A 26,486-nucleotide genomic window follows, 5' to 3' on the forward strand; every position below is an offset into this window, starting at 1 on the left:
TCTCACACACATTTTATATATTTGTATACACACACACTGCTATGCATGCTCTTAATTCAGCACTTAAAACACAATTTTAAATGTTTTGCTGAATATGTGTCAAAATTTGCTGTATCTCTGGCTATGAACATTAAAGGAATAAAAATGTGAAACAGCTATTCTTTACGTTGAAACTCTGAGAACCATGGTAACAATACTCTCTTGACGTATTTTGTTGCAATTATTTGTTTTCTTAAAGAAACTTCTTACATGAGTGTTCTAGATAATTTTATCATGCTCTCTACTATTTCATCTAAGTTTACTGATTAAGAAGAAGTCCAGAAAGTGCAGTAGAGTAGAAAATAAGCTAGACTTTTGGGAAGCAGAGAGTATGCTCACTTGGATGTTTTATCCTGGAAAAAAGAAGGATGTTATATAACTATCACTGTGTATAAAACCATCATTTTCTTTTTCAGAGTCCGTGATGATGGTTGGTGATTTGTGGCAGATACTGGGACTTTTACACTGATATTTTTCATAGCATTAACCTCCATTTCACTGAAAACCATTTTAAAAACAAATTTAGTGACTTCTTATATTTGGTATTAAAGGCAAGAACACAAAGAAGTAATTATTTATTTGGAAGCCTTTCTAATCAGAGTTTTCGGATACTGTGTCAGAAATGAAAACTATTGATGTAGTCTTTTTTATGATGCTGAGATTTGGTTATTTTCCAAGTTTAGTAGCTTGGGTTCCTTTCAGCATGATAAAAGCATGTTAAATGTCATAAACATGAACCTAAACAGCAGGGAAAAGCACTGCAGCAATCTGCAAGGATCTTAAGCATGCTTAAATTTGTCATCACCTAAGAGTCATTCTTCAGGCAAAAGCAAGCTGGTCAGTGCTCTAACACTGATATAGGGCAATGGCACTCCTGGAGGGTTTTATTATAATAGCTGGAGGTGGACAACAGAAGACTGCAAATTAGGCCTCAGCCAGTGAGGGAAACAGGAAGAACTTGGCCCTAGAGGGCTCCAGTTTTCCTGGGACATGCTGAGAAAAAGAGAATAATGGCAAAAGTAACAAAACAAAACAAAAACAGGCCAGGGACTGGAAGTTACCCTGCAAGTGAACAGTCGCTGAAAAGTCATCTACTCAACTCAAGAGGGCTTTTGGTCTAAATATGCTTCTGTTTCAACCCTCTCTATTGTGGCCATTGAAAGGATATTCCATTTTGCTCAGAGAAAAACTCAACTGCTGCTTTCCATTTTTATGGTCTTTTCCTGTTTCCCAAGAGAATACATTTGATAATTTCATAACTCAGGAAAATAGCACTGAATCTCATCTTAACTAATTAATCACTGTGAACAAGTTTCTTAACCTATTATTTGGGCCTCTGATACTCAGTTTGTAAGAAAGGGAGTCTTTCTAGGAATTAAGCTCTCATCTAATAGTGACTTTGGATAAGTCCAATTTAGGGATTATTCTGATTGATGCAACTCTTTAATTATTTTTTTGTAAGTAGAGACAAGGTCTCATTATATTTCCCAGGAGGGTCTTGAACTTCTGGCTTCAAGCAATTCTCCTGCCTTGGCATCCAAAAGTGCTGAGATTACAGGCATGAGCCACTGCACCTGGTCTGATGCTACTCTTATGATAAACATTCAAAATTATTTATAGCTATATTCCAGGATTATCATGAGTCTTCTACATACTTTCTATAAGACTTACTTAATAAGGGATTTTTTTTATTACAAAGGCCTCAGGCCCTTCTCTGATTCTACTGTATGGATTTTAGGATCAATTATATTCGACAAGGTAAGCACAACTTGCAAAGTTGGCATTTGATACTGTAGAGTCAGAGATCAGACAGATCTCAAGATGCCCAGTAATTAATCTGTGTCCAGAAATTACTACTGTGCTACTCTGATGGAGTTACTGTGTAGTGATAATAATCTTAGATACATTTTAGCATGCCATCCTTAGCAAAATTTCCCAGGGCTGGTCTGTGATATTTTTTAGTGATTCTCCTTCACCATTAATCATTTTATAAGTGCTACCAACTGCCTACCATTTTTAAGAGGCTAGATTAAGTACAGCATTATTCATCCAGGAAAGTATACTTCTGTTGTACTTACCTAATGCTGTATCTATGGCACCTAGCAAAGTATAGTAATCTAATAATAAGTAATTGCTGGCTCATTCAATGATGATCATAAAGATATAGGAGACTACCAGAGTTCAAGACCAGCCTGGACGACATAGTGAGACCCTGCATCTCCAATAAATAAATAAATAAATAAATGAATAAGAAAGAAAGAAAAAGCACAAAACACCCCAGATATAAATATAGGAGTCTAAATAGAAACCTTTAGTAAATTTTTTGGAAGAGGTTGTGTTTGTCAGAGTTGAAGCAAAAGCTTTGTTTATTTGTTTCCTGATACAAGCAAATTGAAGCAGATTTTTTTAAAAAATCAAAACAAAAACCAACGAAAATCCCCTTAGATTCAAAAGGCTTGATCTAAAGATCTTGTGAATTTTCACTGGGTACAGAGGCAGATGCTTTTAATCCCAGCACTTTGGGAGGCTAAGGCAGGTGGATCATTTGAAGTCAGGAGTTCAAGACCAGCCTGCCCAACATGATGAAATCCCATCTCTGCTAAAAATACAAAAATTACCCAAATGTGGTGGCATGCACCTGTAGTCCTGGCTACTCAGGGGGCTCAGGCAAGAGAACCTCTTGCACCTGGGAGGCAGAGGTTGCAGTGAGCTGAGATCGTGCCACTGCACTCCAGGGTGGGCAACACAGCAAGACTCCATCTAAAACTAAATGAATAAATACCTAGTGAGTTTTCTAAATTAAAAGGGAATATAACATTTTAAAGTTATACTTTACTAGGTAGCACAAATGCACCATATTTTAAGCTCCTAAAAAGGAATGAGTGATGTATAGCAGGACTTTCATAAAATATATTGAATGAATGAAAAGAAGGAATTACCACTTTTGAAGGTCATTCTACTTTTTTTCCCCACCAATTCTATTATTTAAAATGTTTCCACTGTCTTCCTTAAACTTTGTATAACACAGTTATTGGTATTTACAAAACCAAAAGCCCAAAACAAATATAGTAGGATTTTAGTTCCAAATGATGTGTCAAAAAAATTACGAGAGAGAGAGAGAGAGGAGAGAGAGAGAGAGAGAGAGAGAGAGAGAGAGAGAGAGATAAAGTCTTATGCAATTATTGAGAAATTTCCTCAGTACTTCCACAGATTCACAAGGTTTGATTCTGATGGTTGTTATAGTAGTGTTGATGGCATTTGTGGTGATGGTGGTGGGGGTGGGAATATGGGTTTTTAAAAAATATATAACACAAATTTGAAAATGCAAAACGGTTAGGCCTCTCCCAGAACCTCGGAAGGGGGATGTGACAGTGAAGGGCCCTGAATCTTAAGCTTTATTAGTTTTAAGGTCAGTCTGCCTGTGCTCATAGTCAAATGATAGATCAAGGGACGTGAAGTTCTTTTCAGAAAATAAGCCAGCCTAGAAATTTGTTTTCCAAATATATAGAACCAAGAAATCTTTTTTTCATTTGACACTGTTAAAATTTCTAGGAGCTGATATGTTGCAGTACACCCACGGGGAAATGTAGGCAGACATTTTATAGTGTTCAATGCTCAAACACCTTGCCTTAGTCCTTCAGCAACATTTTCATATTCCTTTCGCGGCAATTACTGTTGGCCCACTGTGTACTAGGTACTTTATATATACCATCTTAGCATATTCCAGTAATAATAAAGACAATCACCACCAACAACAAAACAATAATAATAAAAAAGGAGGAGGAAGAAGGAAGGAGGATAATTTATTAATTGAATGCCTACTATGTATCAGGCATTCTTTGAGGGCTTTACATACTTATAGTTAATCTTCATAAAACCTTTGAATTGTGTGCATATGTATGTAGACATATACATATATCTACACGTATATATATGTAGACATATACATACATCTACATGTGTATATATGTAGACATATACATATATCTACATATATATCAAAACAAAGCTTTGTTTTGATGTAATTTCAGCTAACACAGCTTTTTTTTTGGCATTATCTTAGGAAATATGCCATGAATTTCAGGCATTTATGAAAAATGGAAAACTGTTCTGTCCCCAGGATAAGAAATTTTTTCTAAGTCTTGATGGAATAATGTTCATCAACAAATGTGCCACATGCAAAATTATACTGTGAGTAAAGGTTTCTTTCTTTCTTTGCAATGTTTGAGTTAACAGCTAGTCTCTGAACTGGTAAATGTATTCTTTTTCTTTTCTTTCAAGTGCATTTTTCTAAACCGAAATGGTTAAATAAAAGTGCTGAGCAGATCACTCTGACATCTTCCATCATATAAAGTTGGATAATTGCCACCCACCTGGAAAGATTTTAATAATCACTCAAACAAGATTCCAAAAGCATTCCAGAAGGCCCGGTATCAATACCTTCTATAGCACTCTATAGTCGTTTGAGGATGTAGTTCCGCTTTGAACTTACCGGTTTTGGAAAAAAATGAAGTTGACAAAGAAAGTCAGATTCCCTGGGCCTGTTAAGACTTGATTCTGTTGCAGCCTAGGGGCTGAGAAGATTGGCTTAAGCATAATGCCAGACTCTCCTTGTGGCAGCCAACCAGCAGAAGGACTTAAGCAAGGTATACCCTGATTCTGTGAGCTGCCAGTGTCTTTAGACACCTAGCATTATTCTAGGATGAGATAAACTAAAGGGTAGATGATAGTTTCCAACTCCTTGCAGCTCAGAAATAATTAGTATCCTGGTTTTTACCAATCTCTAACCAATGCTTCTTAACTTGATTTCTTTCTCTCTATTGTCACCCTAAAGGTAGAAGAAGGCTTGTGTTACCAACTGCAAATCCTCAAACCAGAATGTCCTAATTTGTTTTTGAAAAGGAAGGTTAGCCTCAATTTCTGACCACTGTCAAAACTTCAACAGTGGTAGCAAGCCAATACTGAGCTTACTCACTTAGGCTAATTATGTTATAATTGGCTTTTTAAATGTCAGGTTGGTGTGTGTCACGGGATTTAATTTGGGGACTGACGTAGTCAATCATATTGGGATAATGAAGCTCTGATCGTTTGATCATGCACTGCTTCTAGTGAAGAGATTGTGAGACTATAAAGAAGCCAGGACAAGATTTAATAGAGGATAGGAGGCCTAGGGCTGGTTGAATAATTCTTTCTTCTTTTGAAAGCTGAATGTAAACCAGCAGCTATATTACTTATTATAACATTTTCTTCTTGTTTCATAAGATATTTTAATATGAGACTGAAAGTATGAATATAATAAATTACTGAAAATAATGTAAAACAAAAATGAAATGCCTTAAGAGTCTGAAGACAATTTATTATTTTGAAGTTACTCATTCAGTTATTATTTTTATGACTTATGTAAATTATGTTGGAAGAAAATTGTTTTGTTTTTAACCTGGAAAGAAGGAGGCTATGCAAGGCATAAAAGCTGTCATCAGATTGCTAAAGAACTGCCTTATGGAAGAGAAAATTGATTTGCTCTGTGGGTCCCTAGATGTTGGAATTAGAACCAACATAAGCAGGTTCAATGTGAATATTCTCTTTCAAAAACTACATTCAAAGAATGGTGCAGAGAGCTTTGAGAGTTGACCACCTGGCTGTTGGAAGTATTCCAGGAAGGTAGTCTGTTATGCAGTTAAAGTTAGAGATTCTTGCCTGTAATAATACCATGTTCAAGATATTTTTCAATGTTGAGGGGAGATCTGAGGTACTGTGTCCATTTCTGAACATGCTACCCATTTTGACATGCCAGTCTAGGCTGAGGAGGGCAGTCAAAATTAAGTCTACCATGCTAGCTGTTACTCCTAAAAGTTGAGCAAACAATGTTTAAACTATGCTATTTCTTGTCCTCTTCCAGGGAAAAAGAAGCAAAATCACAGAAGAGGATCAGGCATTTAGCAAGAGCTACCAAGGCTACTGCCCCAACAGAGGTGAGACTATTTGGAGCCAACCTGTTTACTTTTGAGAGGATGTTTGACTCTATTTAGAGCTATCTGTTTATTCCTTAAGTACTAGGTCATACCTGTTTTGAAGCCAACAACTTAGAAGGGAGGGAACATGGGTTAGTCCAGGGGTGGGCTAAATATCTGGTACATCTTGTCCATAGGCCCAACCCATGACCCAACTCTAAAAACATTTTAGGCACTGACAGAAACTAAGAGGTGGGGTGAGCCAGTGTGATGTCTGCCTTTCAAGGCCATCATTTCTCATTCCTCTTGTCCTGTCTTAGCCCAAAGAAGAGCTGTCCTGGGGCTGTAGAATTAATTTCAAATCAGACTTCTTATTGCCTATGTAACTTGGAAAATTTATGTATCTCTGGATCTCAATGTTTTCATCTATAAAATGAGTTTTAGACCAAATGGAAACTAAGTTCTAAAAGCCAATCTCAGGGTTTAACATGTTCTAGCAGGCATTTGACTCATTCTATTTCCTTTTTCTTTTGCTCTTTTGCTTTTTACTGTATATGTTCCAGTACCTGGAGGGTCCTCCTAATTCAACTAGAGTTGGTTGTTTATATCTACTTTGCAGACAGGGACTCAGGCTAATATTTTGTTTAAGAAAAGTGTTCTCCGGTAAAAAAAAAAAAAAAAAAGGGTCATAAAACAATAAGAAGTAATGTAGAAGGAAGGAAAGAAACTGCAAATTTATCCTACTATATAAACCATTTCACTTTATAATTTTTTTCATTTGTAAACATTTTAAAAATCTATACGAAATTATAAAAATAAAATTAAAAAAATAAAAATTTGGGGCCCAGATTGGTGAAAATATATATCTAGCCTACAATATCTCACAAATGGGTTATTGACAAAGCTGGGACTACCACCAGCTATTCTAACCACCACTCACATCGCCCCAGGTCTCCTATGAAGTTTCGTCACTAATTTCCTCTTTCTTTTCCTTCTCTGCTGGTCCCAACACATAATTAAAATAATCAGTGAAGGTTAGTACACCTTAATTACTTATAACATCCATGGTCTAACAACACTGACATCTTTCTTGACAGTATTAGCCAAGGACGTCTGAGAACCTCAGCCTCCATAGTAAACATAGTCTACTAAATTATTTGCCTGGGATCAACCAGTCTCACTTTTAAAACAGTAACAGACATCACAAAATTGATCAATAATTGGAAACTCTTTATCTGTAGCAAAAGAGAGCTACTTTTATATTCTACAAAATCTGAAGTGGCAACTTCATATGTGTCTTATTTGCCACATTCAAAGAGCGGCTCCCTTTCTAACATCCACTGTCCTCTTCCTCCTCTGTCTTCATCATTAAAAAATGATATATATATGGTGTTTAAAAACATAAAATATGAAGAAATGACAAAAAAGCAAAATACACACAAACATACCGATTTTAACAAACCTATCTAAAAAATATAGCTAGTTAGATGTTTCCATATGTAGACACAAAAATATTGAATTTTAATCAAGTAGGAGTTTTAAAAAAATAAAATCGCAGTCTTAAGAAATAAAATTACTCTTTGTTAATATGTTATGCCTGAGTGACACACACACACACACACACACACACACGCACACACACAAACTGTAAAAAAAAAAAAAACCCTCTAGATAAAACTTTTATAGCGATGTGGTTCACTACTTAGGAAACTACTTATATAACTAAGTAGTAACTTACATTAAGTTAAGGCAGTTAACATTTGGCTGTGTGCCTTTCAAATAAATTCTGTCTAAATTTTTCCTTGTCTCTGTATTTAAAAGGATTCATCCAATTATACCATGTGTTTTTTCTTGTTGTTTTTCTCTCTACTGTAAAACAGAACAATGTGCTCATTTTTTCTACTTAGATTCTTCCCATCAAAAATCAACCCTGCTACTCACTCTCAGAATAAGGTGCTCTGCATTTCAAGGAGTTTCCTCCTACAGACATCCTCTCACTCTCTCTTTCATCACTAATTTTCTTTTCACTAGTATGTCACCCTTTCATTTCCCGACTCTAGTATTCCCTCCATTAACAAGTCTTGTTGGTACTGCCTCCAAAGTCTAACTCCTTTTCTCCATTTCCATCCCTACCATCTCAATCCAGTCATCCATAATTTCTGATCTCTGGTGTTATGGTACATGCAAAGACTTGTTTTTTAATTGATGAATTCATTCATTCAATGTTTCTCATGATTTAGGTTGCCAACTTTATAGAATATTAAGTTCACACGAGTGTATGTGTGTGTTTCTGAGGTCCCTCTTTTTTCAGATTCATTTACTGCTTTAATAACTAGTATGATAAGTCCCCCTTCTTAGTTCATGTTGTTAAAAACTGATGGACCTATGCATAGATATATGGTTCCCACATACATGACATGTTAGAGATAAAAATAACTGAGTTTATAAAAACTTCAGCTTGAATTTGGTAACCCAATGTGTTTAGAGATACAAAGAATTTGTAAATTAATTTGGGTAAAATTGACTTTTTACAGTATTAATTTTCTCAACTCATGAGAGTAGAATAGTTTATGAATAATTCATATAATTTTGATCTATTTTATAAAATTTGTAAAATATTCAGAGATTTTTAATAATTTTTGTTAATGTTTTAAAAATATGTAAATTTATTACTATTTTGAATATATTTTGCTTTTTATTGTATTTTATCTGTTTATTGCTGATATGGACAAATTCTATTGATTTCTTCATGTTAATCTTATGTCAGACAAATTTGTCTTTGCTCTTGGTAGTTGATCATATTATCTACATATAACGAGAGTTTTATAATATTCCTTTCAATCTTAGCACATCTTTCTTTCTTTTCTTATATAATTGGTTAAGGATCCCGACTTCAATAGTTAAATACTAGTGATAGTAATGAACATCAAATAATCCCCTTGTCTCTTCATATTAAAGGGAATATCTCTAAAGTTTCTCTATTGAGTGTAATATTTATCATAGTGGTTTTTACCTATACACGTTAGCAAGTTTGGAAAATTCCTTTCTATTTTTAGTTTGCTGAATATGTGTTGCTTGTTATTAAAAGTCTTTTTTGCAACTATTAAAATAATTTGATTTTTAGTCTATTAACATAAATAAATATATGAATATAGTTCTTAATGTTAAACTATTATTGTTTTCCTAGAGTAAATCATACTTTATAATATATTTAAAATAAATTTCTGAATTTGGATACTAACATCTTATTTAGAAAATTTGCAATTATATTCTTAAGTCAAGTGAATCTCCACTTTTCTCTTGTAAATTATTCTTATCTGGTTTGGGAATTTACATAAAATTATCCTAAGGTTTAACACTTCAGGCTATGACTAAATGAGGTGGTCAGCAGATCCTCTCCTCAGGAAGCAACTATGAAGCTAGACATAATTGACCAAAAAAAGAAAAACATTTTAGCAATCTGAAAATTGATCAGTAGCCTATACCAATCTGAGAATCATTTGTCTTGAAAAACTGCTGACTTTAGGAGTAAAAAGAGAGGTCTGTGATGTTCTTGCTCAGGGATATTCCCATTTCACCCCCTGGCTTGGTTGGCATGGAGGTTCTATACAGGGAAGGGCACAGATGTCAGCAAAGGCATTGCCATTGTTGAAGAAGGCTAGCCTAATTTGGAGTGATGAGCAAAAGCTGTACCCAGAGGTGTTTTCAGTGTAAGTGATAATCTTCACCAAGGGTAAGGAAAATGACCTGAGGCTGCAATCCTAATTGAAGCAAGGGTATTCCTGGCTGAGTCTCCACACATGGTTGAAAGAGCCCAAAGAGGGTCAAGAGATTCGAAAACTCCTAACTGACTATAAAGCTGTGCATATCCACTTAATAAACACAAAATGTCCCAGTGAGAAGCAAATGCTGGGGTAGATATATATAAAAGTGGCCTGAACTTTGCATGCCCTCCCCTATAGACAAAGGTCTATCTGAGAGGATGAAAGCATTGTTAACTTGAAGTATTTGAACACAAACTGTGTTAAATCCTTAGCTGATCACCAAGCTACAAAAATACAGGGGAAAAACATAGGAAGCCAGGCTTAAAAAATAACTACGATAAAAACTATCATAATTTTCTTAGCAGCACATCAGCAGTTGCAATTATGAGAGAGGAAGATTTCAAAGACTTAATCCAGCCACAGAAGCAAAAAAATAATAAAAAAGCAGTGAAAACAATGTTTAAAGAAAAAATTGTAAACCTGAGCACTTATCATCTAAAACGTTCAGTTTTTATAATCAAAATGTTCAGTTTTTATAATCCAGGTTAGTGAAATTTAAAAAAAGTTTTCATCAAAAGTTATAAAATTTTCAAAGTAACAACAATATACAACCCATGCTCAAGGAAAAAAATTAATGGAATTTGTCTTTAGCTGTGTACAGATGTTAGGTTTGGCAGACAAAGACTTGAAGCGACTATTAAAAATGTATTCAGGATACCAAAAAAAAAAACCATGTTTGAGGGTTCACAAGAAAGTATAATAACAATGAATATACCAATAAAAACTTTCAATGAAAAGATACAAATAATTTTTCAAAAGACCCAGTGAAAATTCTGGAGTTGAAGGGCACAGTAACTGAAATGAAAAGTTTCATAGAGAGGCTCAAAAGCAGATTTGTCAATCCTTACAAAAAAGAATTACCAAACTTGAAGAAAGCTTCATAAAAACTAACAATGGAAATATAGAGACAAACAATAGAGAAGAAAAATCAACAAAATTATACACTTTTTGAGACAGCAGCAAGTAAGCCAACATATGCCTAATGCGAATACCAGAAATAGAGGTGAGATAAAAAGGAATACAAAAATTATTTGAAGAAACAATGGCCTAAGATGCTTAAATTGGATGGAAAAAATTAATGTTAACATTTAAGAAACTCAATATACCCCAAATAGGATAAATATGAAGAGATCCACGTGTGGCTCATCATGATTAAAATGCTGAAATAAAGAAAAACAGAGAGAAAATTTAGAAAATGGCAAGAGAAAAATGACACATCCTATATACAGGCTATATGAAATTAAAAGCTGGCCCCTCATCTAAAATAATGAAGGCCAGAAGGCAGTAAAATGACATGTTCAAAATGCTGAAAGAAAAAAGATTAAGTAATATTCTGTATTCTCTAAAAGTATCCTACAAAAATTAAAACAAAATAAAGATATTTCCGTACTAAAGAAATCTGAGAGAGACTTTGTTTTTAACACAACTACCTTAAAAATAATAATGAGGGAAGTCATTTAGCTGAAAGGAAATAACTACCAGATGGTAGCTTGGACCCACAGACAGAAATGAAAAGCACCAGAAACAGTGAAAATTGGGTTAATCTCTTAGCCTTTTTAAAAGAAATAATCTTAATATATAAGGCAACAATTATAATGCTGTTTTATCAGGTATATACATATATGACAACAATAGCATAAGGGGTGATAGAGAAAATAAAGCTTTATTAAGGCAAAGTTTCTGTATTTTACCAGGATTAAGTATTATTCTGAAGTAGTTTGTAATAAGCTAAGGTGCATATTGTAATTACTAGAGTAGTTACTAAGAAAATAACATATAGGCCGGGCGCGGTGGCTCAAGCCTGTAATCCCAGCACTTTGGGAGGCCGAGACGGGCGGATCACGAGGTCAGGAGATCGAGACCACCCTGGCTAACACGGTGAAACCCCGTCTCTACTAAAAATACAAAAACTAGCCGGGCGAAGTGGCGGGCGCCTGTAGTCCCAGCTACTCGGGAGGCTGAGGCAGGAGAATGGCGTAAACTCGGGAGGCGGAGCTTGCAGTGAGCTGAGATCTGGCCACTGCACTCCAGTCCGGGCGACAGAGCGAGACTCCGCCTCAAAAAAAAAAAAAAAAAAAAAAAAAAAAAAAAAAAAAAAAAAAAAAAAAGAAAATAACATATATAATAAATATATAATAACAACAACGGAATTATAAAGGTGTACTAGAAATATTTAACCCAAAACAAGGTAGTAGTAGAACAATAGAGAAGCAAAAAAGGACAAAAGCATATTGAAAACAAATAGAAAAATAGAAATGTAAATACAACCATATCAGTGATTATATTAAACATAAATGGTTTGAACATCCCAATCAAAATGCAGAAACTGACAAATAATAACAAAGGAACTATAAGCTATCTCCAGTAGATGCTCCTTAGATTCAAATACACAAACAGTTGAAATGATAAAAGATCGGTACCATGCTAAGTTTAACCATAAGGGAGCAGGACTGGCTATGTTAATATGTGATAAAATAGACATTAAGGCATGATTAGAGACACATGGGGTGTTTTATACCTTTAAAAGTGCTAATACATTAAGAAACATAACAATGATAAATGTATACACACCTAACAGAGGCTCCAAATTTATATAACAAAAAATGCTATAATTAAAAGAAATAAAAAGAAGAATTCAAAAATAATTGCTAGGAATTTCAATATTCCACATAAAATACTGATACAACAGCTAGACTAAATATGATCGAACAGAATACTTGAAGAATACTATCAACTAATTCAAGCTAAACTGAAATAGAGAGAGTGCTTCTACATTGATTGTAGAATATGTGTTATTTTAAAGCAACAGAGGAACATTTTCAGGATACACTATATACTGAGATATAAACATAATAAACTTTAATATATTAAAATCATATATAGTATTTTTTTTTTACCACAACAGAACTGAATTCAAACCCAACAAGGAAAATGAATCATGAAAATCCCCAAATATTTAGAAATTAAACAACACGCTTCTGAATAATTGGTGGGTCAAAGAAACAATCTAGGGAGAAATTGGAAAATAATTTGAATTGAAAGAAAACAAAAAGACAACAATTTAAGACTTATTGCACTCATCAAAAGCACCTTCTAGAGATTTAAATGGCTTAATCAGAAATAAGAGATAAAATTCAATAATTTAAGCCTCTACCTTGAGAAGATTAGAAAACGAAGTTTAGCAAACTAAACCCAAAGCAAGCAGAAGAAAGGACATATAAGGGTTAGAGCAGAAATTAATAAAGCACAAAACATACAAATAATAGAAAAAATTAGTAAAACCAATGCTGGTTCTTTGAAAAGATCAACAAACCTGACAAACCCTTAGTTTTATTTTGCCTTCAAGAAAAGAACAGAAGACAAAGATTACCAAAATCAAGACTGAGATAGGAGACATCAGTATGTGCCCTGGAGAAACTACAAGGCTTATGATGAATATTATGAAAAATATTATGCCACCACATTAAATAACTTAGATGAAATAATCAAATTATTGAAAATTGACCCAAGAAGAAATGGAAAATCATAATAGACTTATAGTATAAGTAAAATAAATGAATAATTAAATTTTAAAAATGCCCAAGAGCAGATGACTTCATTGGCAATTTCCATTATATACCGAAAGGAGAAATAATATGAATCCTTTACAGATTCATTCAGAAAGAAGAGGAGACACTTTACAGCTCATTATATCAGTCCAGCATTATTCCGATACAAAATGTAGAAGATATCACAAAAGCAGAAAACTGCTGACAAGTATTCTTCATAAACATAGACAGAAAAATCCTTAACAAAACATTGGCAAACTAAATGTGCAATACGAAAAAGAAAATAAATCATTACCAAATAAGAAGTATCCCAAGAAAGCAATGTTGGTTTAGGAACAGAAAATCTATTAGTGTAATACACTATATTAATGGAATAAAGGGCAAAACCACATGATTATCTTAATAGATGTTGAAAAATCACTTATGAAAATCCAGCACTCATTCAAGATGAAAACTCATACAAATGTCATCAATAGAAGTAAACTTTTTCAGTCTGTTAAAGAACGTCTGTGAAAAATCTACAACTAGCATTATAATTAATGGTTAGAGAATGAGTGCTTTGCCCTTAAGATTGAGAAGAAAGCACAGGGTGGTTTACTGTCACCACTACTATTCAACATCGTACTGGAGGTTCTTAGCCAGTATAAGGCAAAATTAATTAATTAATTAAATACATTTTTTATTGGAAATGAAGCAACTGTCTTTAATTCCAAAACATGATACCATATGTGAAAAGTTCTAAGGATCCACAAAAAGAAAAATTACTAGAACTAATAAATGAGTTTAGTAAGATTTCAGTGTGCAAGATTAATAATACAAACTCTATTGTATTTCTATATACTAGCAATGAACAATTTGAAAATTTAAATATTAATTTCATTCACAATAGCATAAAAATGTAGAAATAAATTTAACAAAATGAGTACAAGACTTATACACTGAAAACTATGAAATGGTGCTGAGAGAAATGAAAGATCCAAATAACTAGTGAAATACATAGTCCATGTTCATAGATGAGAAAACTCAATATTGTTGAGATGGCAATTCTCCCGATATTAATCTATAAATTCAACATATTCCCAATCAAAATCTCATCAGGTTTTCTTTTTGGTAGAAGTAGAGCAGTTGATCCTACTATTTATATAAAAAATGTTGGGACACTTACCAGTAACTGAATTTAAATTTTGTTATAATGCAATAGTGATCATAACAGTGTGCTATTATTTCAAGATAGGCATAAAGACTAGGGGAATAGAATTGAGATTACTTACTTTTATGGTCAGTTAATAGTTAAGCAATATGTCAAGATAATGCTGAGAAAATTGAATATAGTTAATTTTAAAAAACAGAATTTTACCTTATATCATACACAAAAATTAAATTTTATTTTAGTACCAATTGTAAAAGCTAAATATATAAAACTTCTCAAGTAAAATATAGGAGGAAAAAAATCATGAACTTGGGTTAGGTAGAGCGACTTCAGATATAAAATCAGAAGCATGATCCATGAATACAAAAGTAATAAATTGTAAAAACTGCAAATTTGTGTGCTTCAAATGACAACAAGAAGTCAATGAAAAAGCAAGTCATAGGGAGAAAAAATAGTCACGACTTATAAAGTAGGCAAGGATTTAAATCGACAAAATATAAAAACCTCTTACAACCTTATAAGGAGACAACTCGATTAAGTATAGATATTACACCAAAGATAATAAACACATAACAAGTTGTCCAACACCATTTTTAGGAAAATGCTAATTAAAACCACAATGGGGTATCACTACACGTACCCACTAGAATGACTATAATCACAAAGACAGAAAATACAAAATGTAAAGGGTGTGGAGAAACTGGAACACATATGGATAGAACGGGGTAATATACAAGGTTACAGCCACATTGGAACACAGTTTGAGAACTTCTTAAAAATTTAAACAGATTGGCCATGTGATCCAGAAAATTCAGTCCTAGGTATTCAGTGAAGTGAAAATACACGTCCATAGAAAGTCAGGCATGTGAATATTTATAGCAACATTTTTTAAAATAGTTATAAACTGAAAACAATCCAAATGTCCACTGCTGGATGGATAAACAAAATGAGTATATTTATACATTGAAATATTATTCAACAATAACAAGGGATGTGCTACTGACAATTTTGCGGTATGGATGAACTTCAAAAACACTATGCAAAGTGAAAGAAGCTAGAATTAAACAATTACATATTTATAATTCCATTTATATGAAATGTCCAAAAAGGGCAAATTTACAGAGTCAGAGAAAAGTTTAATGATTGTTTGAAGCTGGAGCTGGGAGCTGGGACATACTGTACAGAAGCACAGGGGAATCTCGTGGGGTGATGAAAATATTTTAAGACCAGATTCTGATGATGGTTGTACAACTCTATTCATTTACTAAAAATCATTGAATCACTTTCAATCACTGTAAATGGGTGACTTTTATAGTATGTAAGTAATACCTCAATAAAGCTGTTTAGAATTTTTTCAGTTTATATAATTGTAACTACTTTGGAACGATTTGTACATTACTATTATTTAATACAAGTTTTCCTAGACCTTCAGAAAAATAGACTGTAAATCTATTGGGACTGAGTTATTTTGGGGTGGGAATATCTGAGACCAATATATCAATTGGATTAATGTTTATTGACCTGTTATAACAAAGGTAGTTATGTTATACTTTTTTTGTAGTCATATATCCAATTTGGTTTTCAAATGTATTAGCATACTGATACTCATAAAATGCTTTCATCATATTAATGTCTCAACATTTATTTGGTTATTTTTAATTATCATTCCATATATTTTTACTTTTCATATTGCTTTTCTCTTTGGTCAGTCCTACTAGAAATCTTTTATAAAAGGTTTTTTGATAATATGCTCTGTTGTTTCTGTTTTCTATGGTGTTAATTCTTGTTTCTTTATGTTCGTTGCTGTTTATTTTACAATGGGATTGAGGAATACTTTAAATTTAATTTTTAAAAAATTTCTGACAAATATATTTAAAGATATTAATAATTATGTATCTCAGGATTTATGCTTTAAGTATTTCTATTTATCATTACTTTCCAAACACTTCTTTTTTTTTTTTTTTTTGACATGGAGTCTGGCTTTGTCGCTCAGGCTGGAATGCAGTGGTGCGATCTCAGCTCACTGCAAGCTCCGCCTCCCGGGTTTACGCGATTCTCCTGCCTCAGCCTCCCGAGTAGCTGGGACTACAGGCGCCCGCCACCTCACCCGGCTAGTTTTTTGTATTTTTTAGTAGAGATGGGGTTTCACCGTGTTAGCCAGGATAGTCTCGATCTCCTGACCTCGTGATCCGCCTGTCTCGGCCTCCCAAAGTGCTGGGATTACAGGCTTGAGCCACCGCGCCCGGCCCCAAACACTTCTTAATTTCTCTACCCCAATGTTATTTAGTAATAGATTATCTAATTTTTAAATATGTGGAACTTTTAAATATTTTATATTAGCTTTTAATTTTATTAAATTTTGGTCAGATAACATAAATAATGTAGTATTGATTACTTGTTATTTCTTAATACTTTGTGACCTAACAAATATTCTGCTTTTATGAATGTTTTATATATTCTAAAAAAAATGTTTATTTTCTGTTTCTTGGCTGTAGTTATCTATAAAAATCTAATGGCTTAAGATTCTTTTTATTTTACTTAATATGTAAATTTCTGAGAAGTGTTTGCTTAAATCTCTAACTTCAGTTATTGATTTATTTAATTCTATTACATTCTATTTGTATTGTTTGACATATTTAAAGTCTATATTATTAGGTGGATATATGTTCATGATTGTTATACTTTCTTGTTCTTGTTCTTATCTTTTCTTACTTCATGTACTGTCCTTTTTGTCACTTATGACACATTTTTGGACTAAATTCTAATTTTTAAGTGTTAATTTGCTGCATATGTTCTCTTCTTATTCATTTTTGTCTTGTATATTTTTATTATCTTATTGTTTTGATACTTGCATGCCTTTTAGTTTTAATTTTTCTCAATACATGGGTTGATTCTTTTTTAAACATCCAGTTACCAATTGTCTCTTAATTTTTAGGTATAGCCCATTTGTATTTATTGTTATTTCTGTTACAGTAAGACTTGGTTTTTTCATTTTAAAAATATTTTCAGTTACTATACTTAGTAGTTTCTTGTTTCTAGCTTTTTTTGGGGTGGTGATTTACTTTCCTTCTTATCATGACTATCCCTAAACAAACAGCCATTGTTTGATTATTTATTCTATTGCTAATATCTGTGTCTGTTGTCAATATCTTTGTCTTCTCTCCAAATGTATGTTAATCTGCTCTCCATATATTTTCTGTAAACACAATTTTGTTATTAACTTGATTTTAGTTTACAATTCTTACTGCTTTTCTCTCTTTTATTCTTTTTGTTGTTGTTGTTAATTATAGAAACCGTTCCTTTCTTCAGGTATTTCTTTCTATATTTATTTCCTTCGTTTGGAGACTTCTAACTCTATTTTAGATGTTCTTTAGCGTTTCCTGTTTTAGAAAAATAGTTTCTTATTTCCATTGCCTTCTAGGAGAATTCCTTGATCTGATCATCTGGTTTACAGGTTCATTATTTATTTGTACCTATCCCATCTTTATTCTTTATATTGCTAGATTTATTATCATTTGAATATTTTCCATATTCAAAATTTCCACTTTGTTTTTCCTTTAAAACTTGTTTCTTGTTATTGGTTTACATTTGTTTATGCAGATATCTTCTCTTATCTCTCCACAGCATAGTTAGACTTGATAAAATATTTTTCTGCCCGTTCCAATGTTTCTACTTCAATTGATACATGTTATTTAGTATATTCTATTTTTTAGTTGTCAGATATACAGATATTTTTATTGTGATATTCCATAATGGCTGTATTCATTTTTTCTGCTAAATTCAGTTAGGTCATGTTCAATGTCAAGCTTCAGTATGTAGCCCTTCCGGTGAGTATAAGGATAGAAAAGAGATAAGACCCAGAGCTGGAGGTTCTGAATCCACTCTTTTCAACTCTAGTTTGCTGCCACTTCACCAGGTCGGGAATCCATGGTAAGCTCTCAGGCATTGTCAACATTAGGAAGAGGTGTTTTCTGTAGGTTGTGATTCACCACCTAGGGGTTTGGAGGGAAAGGAGGTGTAGTCATAAATCCTTGCACCTGTTTTCATCATCTCTCAGCTGGCCTTTTGACTTGCGCTGTCATTCCACTGTCTACACCTGTGACCTAGTTAGTACGTTGCTGTTGATTTTCTGGTTAAGGGGGATAGTAGTGATTGTTTTGAGTTAATTACTATTTGCTGCTATGTCTAAAATAATCCCCATTCTGATCACTATTGTATTTTTCTGTTTATTTTTGAAAGCACTTACTGTAATCTATAGTTGTGGTACGTATCTGTCTCTTTCTATCAGAATGTAAGCTCCTTAGAATATGTATTCCATTTTTTTCCTCTCTCTCTCTCTTTTATTTTATTCTTTTCTGTGGCAGCTTCACAGTCCAGAAGAGTGCTAAAGTGTAGCTAATGTGTCATAAATTTTGTGGAAAAATGAACAAATAAATAAATGAAACAACATATATAGGCCACTGTTTATCTTATGTTCAATGTATTTTTAACTTCTTTCTAAACATATCAATAGTGGAGTATGTTCTTTAGCTTTTCTTTTCTATTTTCAGTTCTTTTCCTTCTAGATAAGAGCATTCTCAACCTGATCTTCTGTATCCTACTTTTATTCTTTATATTGTGTGATATACTGATTCATCATAGGTCTACATTCTAAGTGTTTCATATTTTTCATTAAAATGTCTTTATTTTGACAATGATGACATGAAATTGTATTTTGCAATGTGATATTCTAAAGAAAAAGTATCCAGTTTTATTATTTGGTTTTAGATAAAAGTTAAATTCAAGTTAACTCTGTATCTTTTCTAGCTAGATCATTTCACAATAATAAGTTGCCAAATAGTGTTTCATAAGAACTCACTTGATCCTTACTGCAAATCTGGAATATAGGTAGGGTATGAATTTCCATTTTTCTGATGAGGAAAGTGAGGTGCAAAGAGGTGAAGTGAGTGGGTGGCAGGTCTGAGACTTGAACACTAGTCTTCAGTTATTACTTTGTGCATTTGTTTTTCTTTACCATCAAGTTTGTTCCTAAGTATATGTCAGGTTATTAGAATAGATGATTTGGGCTTTCTCCTGCCATACCTAAAAGATGTTTAGTTTTCTTGGCTCGTCAGTAGAGAAAACATTGAAAACAGCAACAACAACAACAATAAATGGTTCTGTGCCAGGCACTGTTCCAGGTGCTATACATGAATTAACATATTTAAATCCCTATATAGTCCTGAGAGGTTGACGAAATTATAACCATTTTGCAAATGAGGACACTAAAGCAGAGAGGTGTTAAATAACTTGCCCAAGTCCAACAGCTTAAGCGGCAGACTTAGAAATATGAAACAAACAATCCTGCTCTTAATTACTCTCCTAACCTATAATAACAGAAACTTTACTGTAGTTTATAGTTTACTAAGAACTTTCATATCCATAATCTACTGGGCCTCACTACTACTCTGTGGAGAAGGCAGGCAGGATTGGACAGACAAACAGTATGCCAAGTTGCAGAGCAGTGACTTGGCCTACTTTGCCCAGACAGCAAGTGGCTGAAGTGATACTGAAATTCTTTCTTTTGAAATCTAATTTTACCTCTGTTCTTGGATCATGCTTTAGTGCCCATAAATTTATTAGCTCACTATAGCCTTCATGATATGTTTTTTCTTCTCCAGCAATTTACATTATTGTGGGCTTAAAATGTTAATCTATTTATACATCTAAGAACTATTTTGTCTCTTACATTTTGATGTTCCTTGATCATGTCTTTTGCAGCTGAATTGTGATGATTTTAAAAAAGGAGAAAGAGATGGGGATTTTATCTGTCCCGATTTTTATGAAGCTGTTTGTGGCACAGATGGGAAAACATATGGCAACAGATGTGAACTGTGTGCTGAGAATGCGTGAGTATTCTCTGAAGTAGGCTTTCTCCCTAAAACATGTTCTCTCTATAATTACATGACACAGTTTTTCCTACAGTCTTTAAGATAACGATTCATTGTGTGGGAGTTAGCCATTCCTAAATTATTAGTACCACTTATTTTACTACTCTGAAGACAAATAAAGGTGTATAGCGTAACACTTTATATTTTACAAAGCACTTTTATGTAGGATTTATCAGATGGTTATCACTTTATGAAGTAGACAGGATAGGGAGATTATACATTATATGTTCATAATCTATAAAATATTATAGATTTTATATTTAAAATGTAGAATAAAATATAGATTTAATATAATAAAACAGAGTTAATATTATAATAAAATATAGATTGACTATTTTATAATCTATAAGATATAGATTATATGATTATAATATATAACAGAATATAGAATACATTTATGTAGACACACATACATATATATGTATATACATACATCCATCTATCCATCATCTATCATCTATTTGTTTATGTATGAGTATATCCTTTTTCACAGAGAATTATTTCATCATCAAATTATGTTTATTAAGTGCTTAATAATATGTAATATTAAGGTAGATAATTGGGACTTTCAATATTAAATTTCTTCCCATTTCTAAACATTTACCAAATAGCTAAGGCATCTTACTGTCCTATATCTTGTCTGTGTTTTGTTCTTTCTCCACCCTAAATGCTAGGTTTGGTTATCAACTGTCTTCACCAACAAGGTGACATACCTGCTTTGCAGGTTCTGGCTTGTGACCTCAATCTTGAATTGTCTGGTCTTAAGGCTTTGCAAATATAAAATCCAATGTTTATATAGGCTAATGAGGGATATTATAATTATTCACTTTCTGAGATCCTGCAAGCTTTAGCTCTCCTTGCAATAAATATTTTCAGCAAAGTAAAACTGCGTTAAAACACTCTCATCCTTTGCATGATGGTATTTTCAGAAATGCACTAATTTATGTCCTCAACTCTCAACAAGGGTCAACATAGAGAAACAGAAAACAAACACAGATATATGAAGAACATACAGATTTTTATCAGATATATATTGTGTAGCACAAGTATGAGCATACTATATATTCAATTCTTACCGTGTCTTTATGTGGGGAATCCTATTATAAGTCTTTAAATCTCTGGTCCAGGTGTAAGTTTCTCTCCCCTAATTTCTGGTATATTTCTTTGTACTATGCGATGAGAATCATACTTCTCCTTGTGTTGTTTTCCTCACAGCTCTGGCTGCTAGGAGGCTCTATAATAAAATTGAAAATTTGATTTTTATAGTGCTCCCTCAGCTGATATCCTTTGAAATAACTTTCTTTCTTATCATTTTTAAATATTTAGTTTTTCTCTTTATGTCGCTTTTACTAAATTTTTATTGTTTTACAGATATTATCATTGTCATTCGCTTTAACTTTTGACAAATTAGGAAATATCTCTTACATTTGCGGTTCTGTGTTTTCAGATATACTTTAAAGGTCTACTAGACTGAACAAAATTAATTATCAAGACTTTATGTACTTTCCATGAAAAATAGAATACTAGTCTTCAAAACCCAAATAAAAAGTAGTATAATGGGATGTTACATAATACAAATTTGACTTTGTTTATTTAAAACAACAGAGTTCCTTGGGGACTGAGGGGTATCTATTAGGCAGTTACAAGCTTTACTTTTCCCCATCTTCTGATGTGGATCCCTCCTCTAAATAAAGGTTAAAAAAAGATTGCTGTAAATAATACTTACAAGTCTGAATCTTTACCATCTCTTCCATGTTAACTACATTTCTTTGACTTTACGTTATAAACAGTGGTTTTTATTAGAAAAAGTAATGAAATAATACTATGTGGCAGCTGTTTTCGGGAGCAAAGGATAATGAAAACGCAATGTAGAGCGGTTAGGTTTGAATGGTGGGAAGTTCTGTGATATTAAACTGCTGTGTTTACTAACTTTTGATTCTAGGAAAACCGGGTCCCAAATTGGTGTAAAGAGTGAAGGGGAATGTAAGAGCAGTAATCCAGAGCAGGTGAGGTCAAATGTCAGTGTGATGGGAAATACTGGGACGCTAACTTCAAATAGGAAGTAGGTGCTCTCCTCTTCCTTCTTAGGTGGGAGCCTTGGAAGGAAGTAATTCTTGCTTTATGTGAAATGGAATACCTGGTACTGCCCACTAATATGAAAAAGCTAATTATAGTCTCTGAAACTGGATCACATTACTTTGGTGGTTAGACCTTTCAATCTATTTCTGCTTTCTATTAAAAAGAAGAAGAAGAAGAAGAAAGAAGAAGAAGAAGAAGAAGAAGAAGAAGAAGAAGAAGAAGAAGAAGAAGAAGAAGAAGAAGAAATAATGAAAGGGAAACTACATATGCAGTACACTTCAGTCACTTAGCCTGAGTTAAAACCCTAGCAGTGTCACTTCCTGTTCGGAGAACTTGGACAAATTGTTCAACCTAAAATGAGATTTGAACTAAATAGATTTTTTTCTATGATACAATTTTGTGAGCCTGTGATGGTAGGGGAAGGGGAAGGAAGAAAGGATCTCATACATGTCACACTTGTCTTTTTCCAGATGAATGATTTTCCTAATTTTCAAGGTCTGATGCCCTTTTTACAAGCTTCCAGAGCACCTGAGGTTACTTCCACCAAGTCATTTAGCATCATGCTATTTTAAATGTCTCTTTTTATCACCTAGGAGATTGGGAGCAAGTTAATGGCAAGGACTGTGCTCTGTCTGAGTTCTGGCACACAGTGGGTTAGCTGTTTACTAAATAAATGGATAAACAAGTAAAAAAGTCTTTTATTTAACCACATGAATTATAGAGTACTTACTGAGCTACATCTACACATGAGCTACATCACACAGCTGGTACTGCTCTAAGTGGCCCACAGCAATGTCAGCGGGACTGAGTTTTACAATATTTCTGAAAACGGTGTTATCAACATTACAATCTTGGTAACTTTCCAGTTCTTTTCCCTGTTCTTCAGGATGTATGCAGTGCTTTTCGGCCCTTTGTTAAAGATGGAAGACTTGGATGCACAAGGGAAAATGATCCTGTTCTTGGTCCTGATGGGAAGACGCATGGCAATAAGTGTGCGATGTGTGCTGAGCTGTTGTAAGTAGCATCTTCCCCTGGTGGACTTGATGATGATGCTCTTGGTTGCTGCCCTGAGAATCACTCTGCAGGGAGATAAAATCCTTTTCATGCAATTATTTGTCTTTACAATGTAAAATAGCCTTTCTCACAGAGTGGCTTCTTTTCTTTTTCTTCATATCATTGATTGAAGTTTCTTAAAAGGAGAGAATGGGGTGGTCATAGTTAGTTATTAAATTCAAGACTCTTATTTCTTTTAAATTATAGTAATTTGAAAATGCATAGTGTTTTATAAGGCACAATATTTTAAAATTTAGAAAGCACTTTCTTATGGAATGATCTAGGTCAGTCGTTTGACATCCATTGCTTCATTTGGGCATATGTAGAGACGCTTCCTGAGTAATGTGAGGCTAATTAAAAAAATAATAGTAATAATGCCATGTGTCCAAATCTATTTATTAGTTTAAAAGGTGGAACACGAATCATTAGGAAAGGGAGGACTATTGGGTTAATCTTTATCTGAGTGCCTGGCAGTGCTTGGACATTGAAGAGGCAGATGTGGATAAGATCTAATTAGTCTGTCATATTCTGGCTGTTAAACAATGTTTAGATTATCTAATTCATGTGCCAGCAAGCCTTAAATTGCCATATTTATATCACTGGAACTTTACTGATTAGTAAACATCACACCTGCCTTTGAAAATTACAGTTAGTCCTTGTAGAATTCAAGGACATGTCCATTCAGGTTTGTAAAACAGTGATGATAACTGGTTTCCAGACAGGAAATCAGCCTGATTTCCACTTTCTTATCTAGGAGACATGTTCTGTCAGTTTCAAATCTGTCCTAATTCTGTGTTTTTTTTTCTTTTTATGCATTACGTGAAAAGGGGAATTTGACCTCTCTAACTCCTCGTTTCTTCCTCTGGGGAACTGATATAGCCACACCTATCTCCAGGATGAGATGCTAATCAAATGATAGATGTGAAAGGGGCTTAAAGCTCAATTCAAATGTAGCTTTTATTAACAACTTAATATTTTTACATGAAAGCAAACAAATACTTTACAAGACATACAACGTTATACTCAAGGGTGTGGATGGCAATGTCTCAAATGCTCAGTTTGGTTTCACCCTTGTCACAGCATTATTTTAAAGCTCTTGGTTCTGCCTGTTAAAGGGAATTTTCCTGACAATCTTCTGTTTGTCAATCAAGGTGTCACTCACACCCATTCAGTTTTTTTTTTTTTAACTTTTTAAAAAATTATAACTTTTGAAATGAATATACAATCACGTGCCCCTTAATGATGGGGATACATTCTGAGAAATGCATCATCAGGCAATTTTGTTGTTGTGCAAATATCATAGAGTGTACTTACACAAACCTAGATGGTATGGCCTGCTAGACATTTGGGCTATAACCCATCTCTGGTATAGCCTATTGCTCCTAGAGTACAAACCTATACAGAGTATTACTGTACTGAATACCTTAGACAGTTGTAACACAATGTAAGTATTTGTATGTCTAAACATAGAAAAGGTATAGTGAAAATATGGTGTTATAATCTTTTTTTATTTGTATAATTATTATTATTTTTTTTATTATTATCAGTTTTACAGAACAAAGTTTCTAATTGACTGTCAGTGAATCAGTTTCACACCCTTTCTTACTATAGGCAAGAAAGCTAATTTACAGAAAGCAAGTTTCCCAGATCCACTATTGCTGTCTTTCTGCCTTTTCTTATCTTTGGCAATTTCTCTGGCTCAGGCATTGAAGACAGGGAAATGCTTGTCTCTCGTAAGTGGATCATTTTCAGCAAGTCGTAGCAGAGGGTATGAAAGTGTTTAGCACAGGACTGAGGATACTGAAAATATGATTGAGTCCTAAACTGACCAACTGTTTACTTTTCTTAACAGTTTAAAAGAAACTGAAAATGCCAAACGGCAGGGTGAAACTAGAATTCGACGAAATGCTGAAAAGGTAAAATGACTCACCAACACAATTTGGTTCTTGTGGTCATAAATATTAACAAATTTATGCCTAAACCTTTGAGTAATGAAATAAAGTCATTGTCTTTTATTATTATATATTTTTCTTAATATCAAAATTCCCCATTGACTGTTCCTGGAATATTAATCATTAGATTCAGATTGAAAACAGCATTTCCTACCTAAGGCCCAAAATGTGCAATTTCCACCCATGTTTCTCCAGTCCTCCAGCCCCCAAAAGAAGGTATAAGATAGAAAGTTTATACAAACCAATTCTGCTTAATTTCTAGCAGCCTTCTTTTTGGTTTAGTGTAAACCCATTTTACTCTGAATGAATTGTTTAAAAATGGCAATATAATATAAATTAGACAGGAATAATTTTAAAATAGTGACAGAGTCTTTTAAACACTATATCTACTAGTACATTTTATGTGTAATTAAATTTACACAAGTTGAAGGTATTCACTTTTCCATTGTGATGATTCTGTTCAGAGAAACCTGCACTTATAAAGGTTTTGGTTCTGCTTAAAAAAAAAGACAAATTTTTAGATTGTGTTTTTAAAAAGTCCTTAAAATTATTTTTTTGAAATTACTTGATAATTTAATTATTCAATCTAGTATAAAAAGTTTTGAATAAGCATTTTAGGTAATACAGCCTGGATTTCTTAAATAACCTACTTTCAATGAGAGGGATAGTAGTTTCTTTGCTAAATGGCTAACCTTTTGTTGAGAAGTCAGAACACCTGAGTTTTAACCTTGGTTTTTGTCATGCTCTGGGTGTGGGAGACTAAGTAAATAATCATCCTGGGCCTTAATTTCCTTGTCAGCAAAATAAAGAGGTTGGATAAATGACCTGAATTTTACCTTCCTGTTGGACTGTGATTCTACATCTTGCACACTTTTGTGCGAATACAAGTGCACTCCTTTTTGAAGATCGTAGGGCTTATGTTTTCCTAAAGGAAGAAACAAGACCACCTTTTGGTAGTCA

The 26,486-nt window shown here is 33.4% G+C and overlaps 1 protein-coding gene across 3 annotated transcripts in view; it reads left to right on the forward strand.

The window, feature by feature from the left end:
• Window positions 1-26,486, forward strand: part of SPINK5 (serine peptidase inhibitor, Kazal type 5) — an 81,213-nt gene that overhangs the window by 2,399 nt on the left and 52,328 nt on the right. For all 3 annotated transcript variants that reach the window (XM_010383366.2, XM_010383368.2, XM_030927914.1), the window contains exons 3-8: window positions 4,103-4,230; window positions 5,939-6,011; window positions 20,273-20,400; window positions 22,385-22,448; window positions 23,408-23,535; window positions 25,427-25,490. In XM_010383366.2, coding sequence (XP_010381668.1) covers window positions 4,103-4,230; window positions 5,939-6,011; window positions 20,273-20,400; window positions 22,385-22,448; window positions 23,408-23,535; window positions 25,427-25,490 — 585 coding nt within the window. The remainder of the gene's footprint in view (window positions 1-4,102; window positions 4,231-5,938; window positions 6,012-20,272; window positions 20,401-22,384; window positions 22,449-23,407; window positions 23,536-25,426; window positions 25,491-26,486) is intronic.

The sequence above is a fragment of the Rhinopithecus roxellana genome, chromosome 3, assembly GCF_007565055.1.
Source record: "Rhinopithecus roxellana isolate Shanxi Qingling chromosome 3, ASM756505v1, whole genome shotgun sequence".
Classification (NCBI taxonomy): domain Eukaryota; kingdom Metazoa; phylum Chordata; class Mammalia; order Primates; family Cercopithecidae; genus Rhinopithecus; species Rhinopithecus roxellana.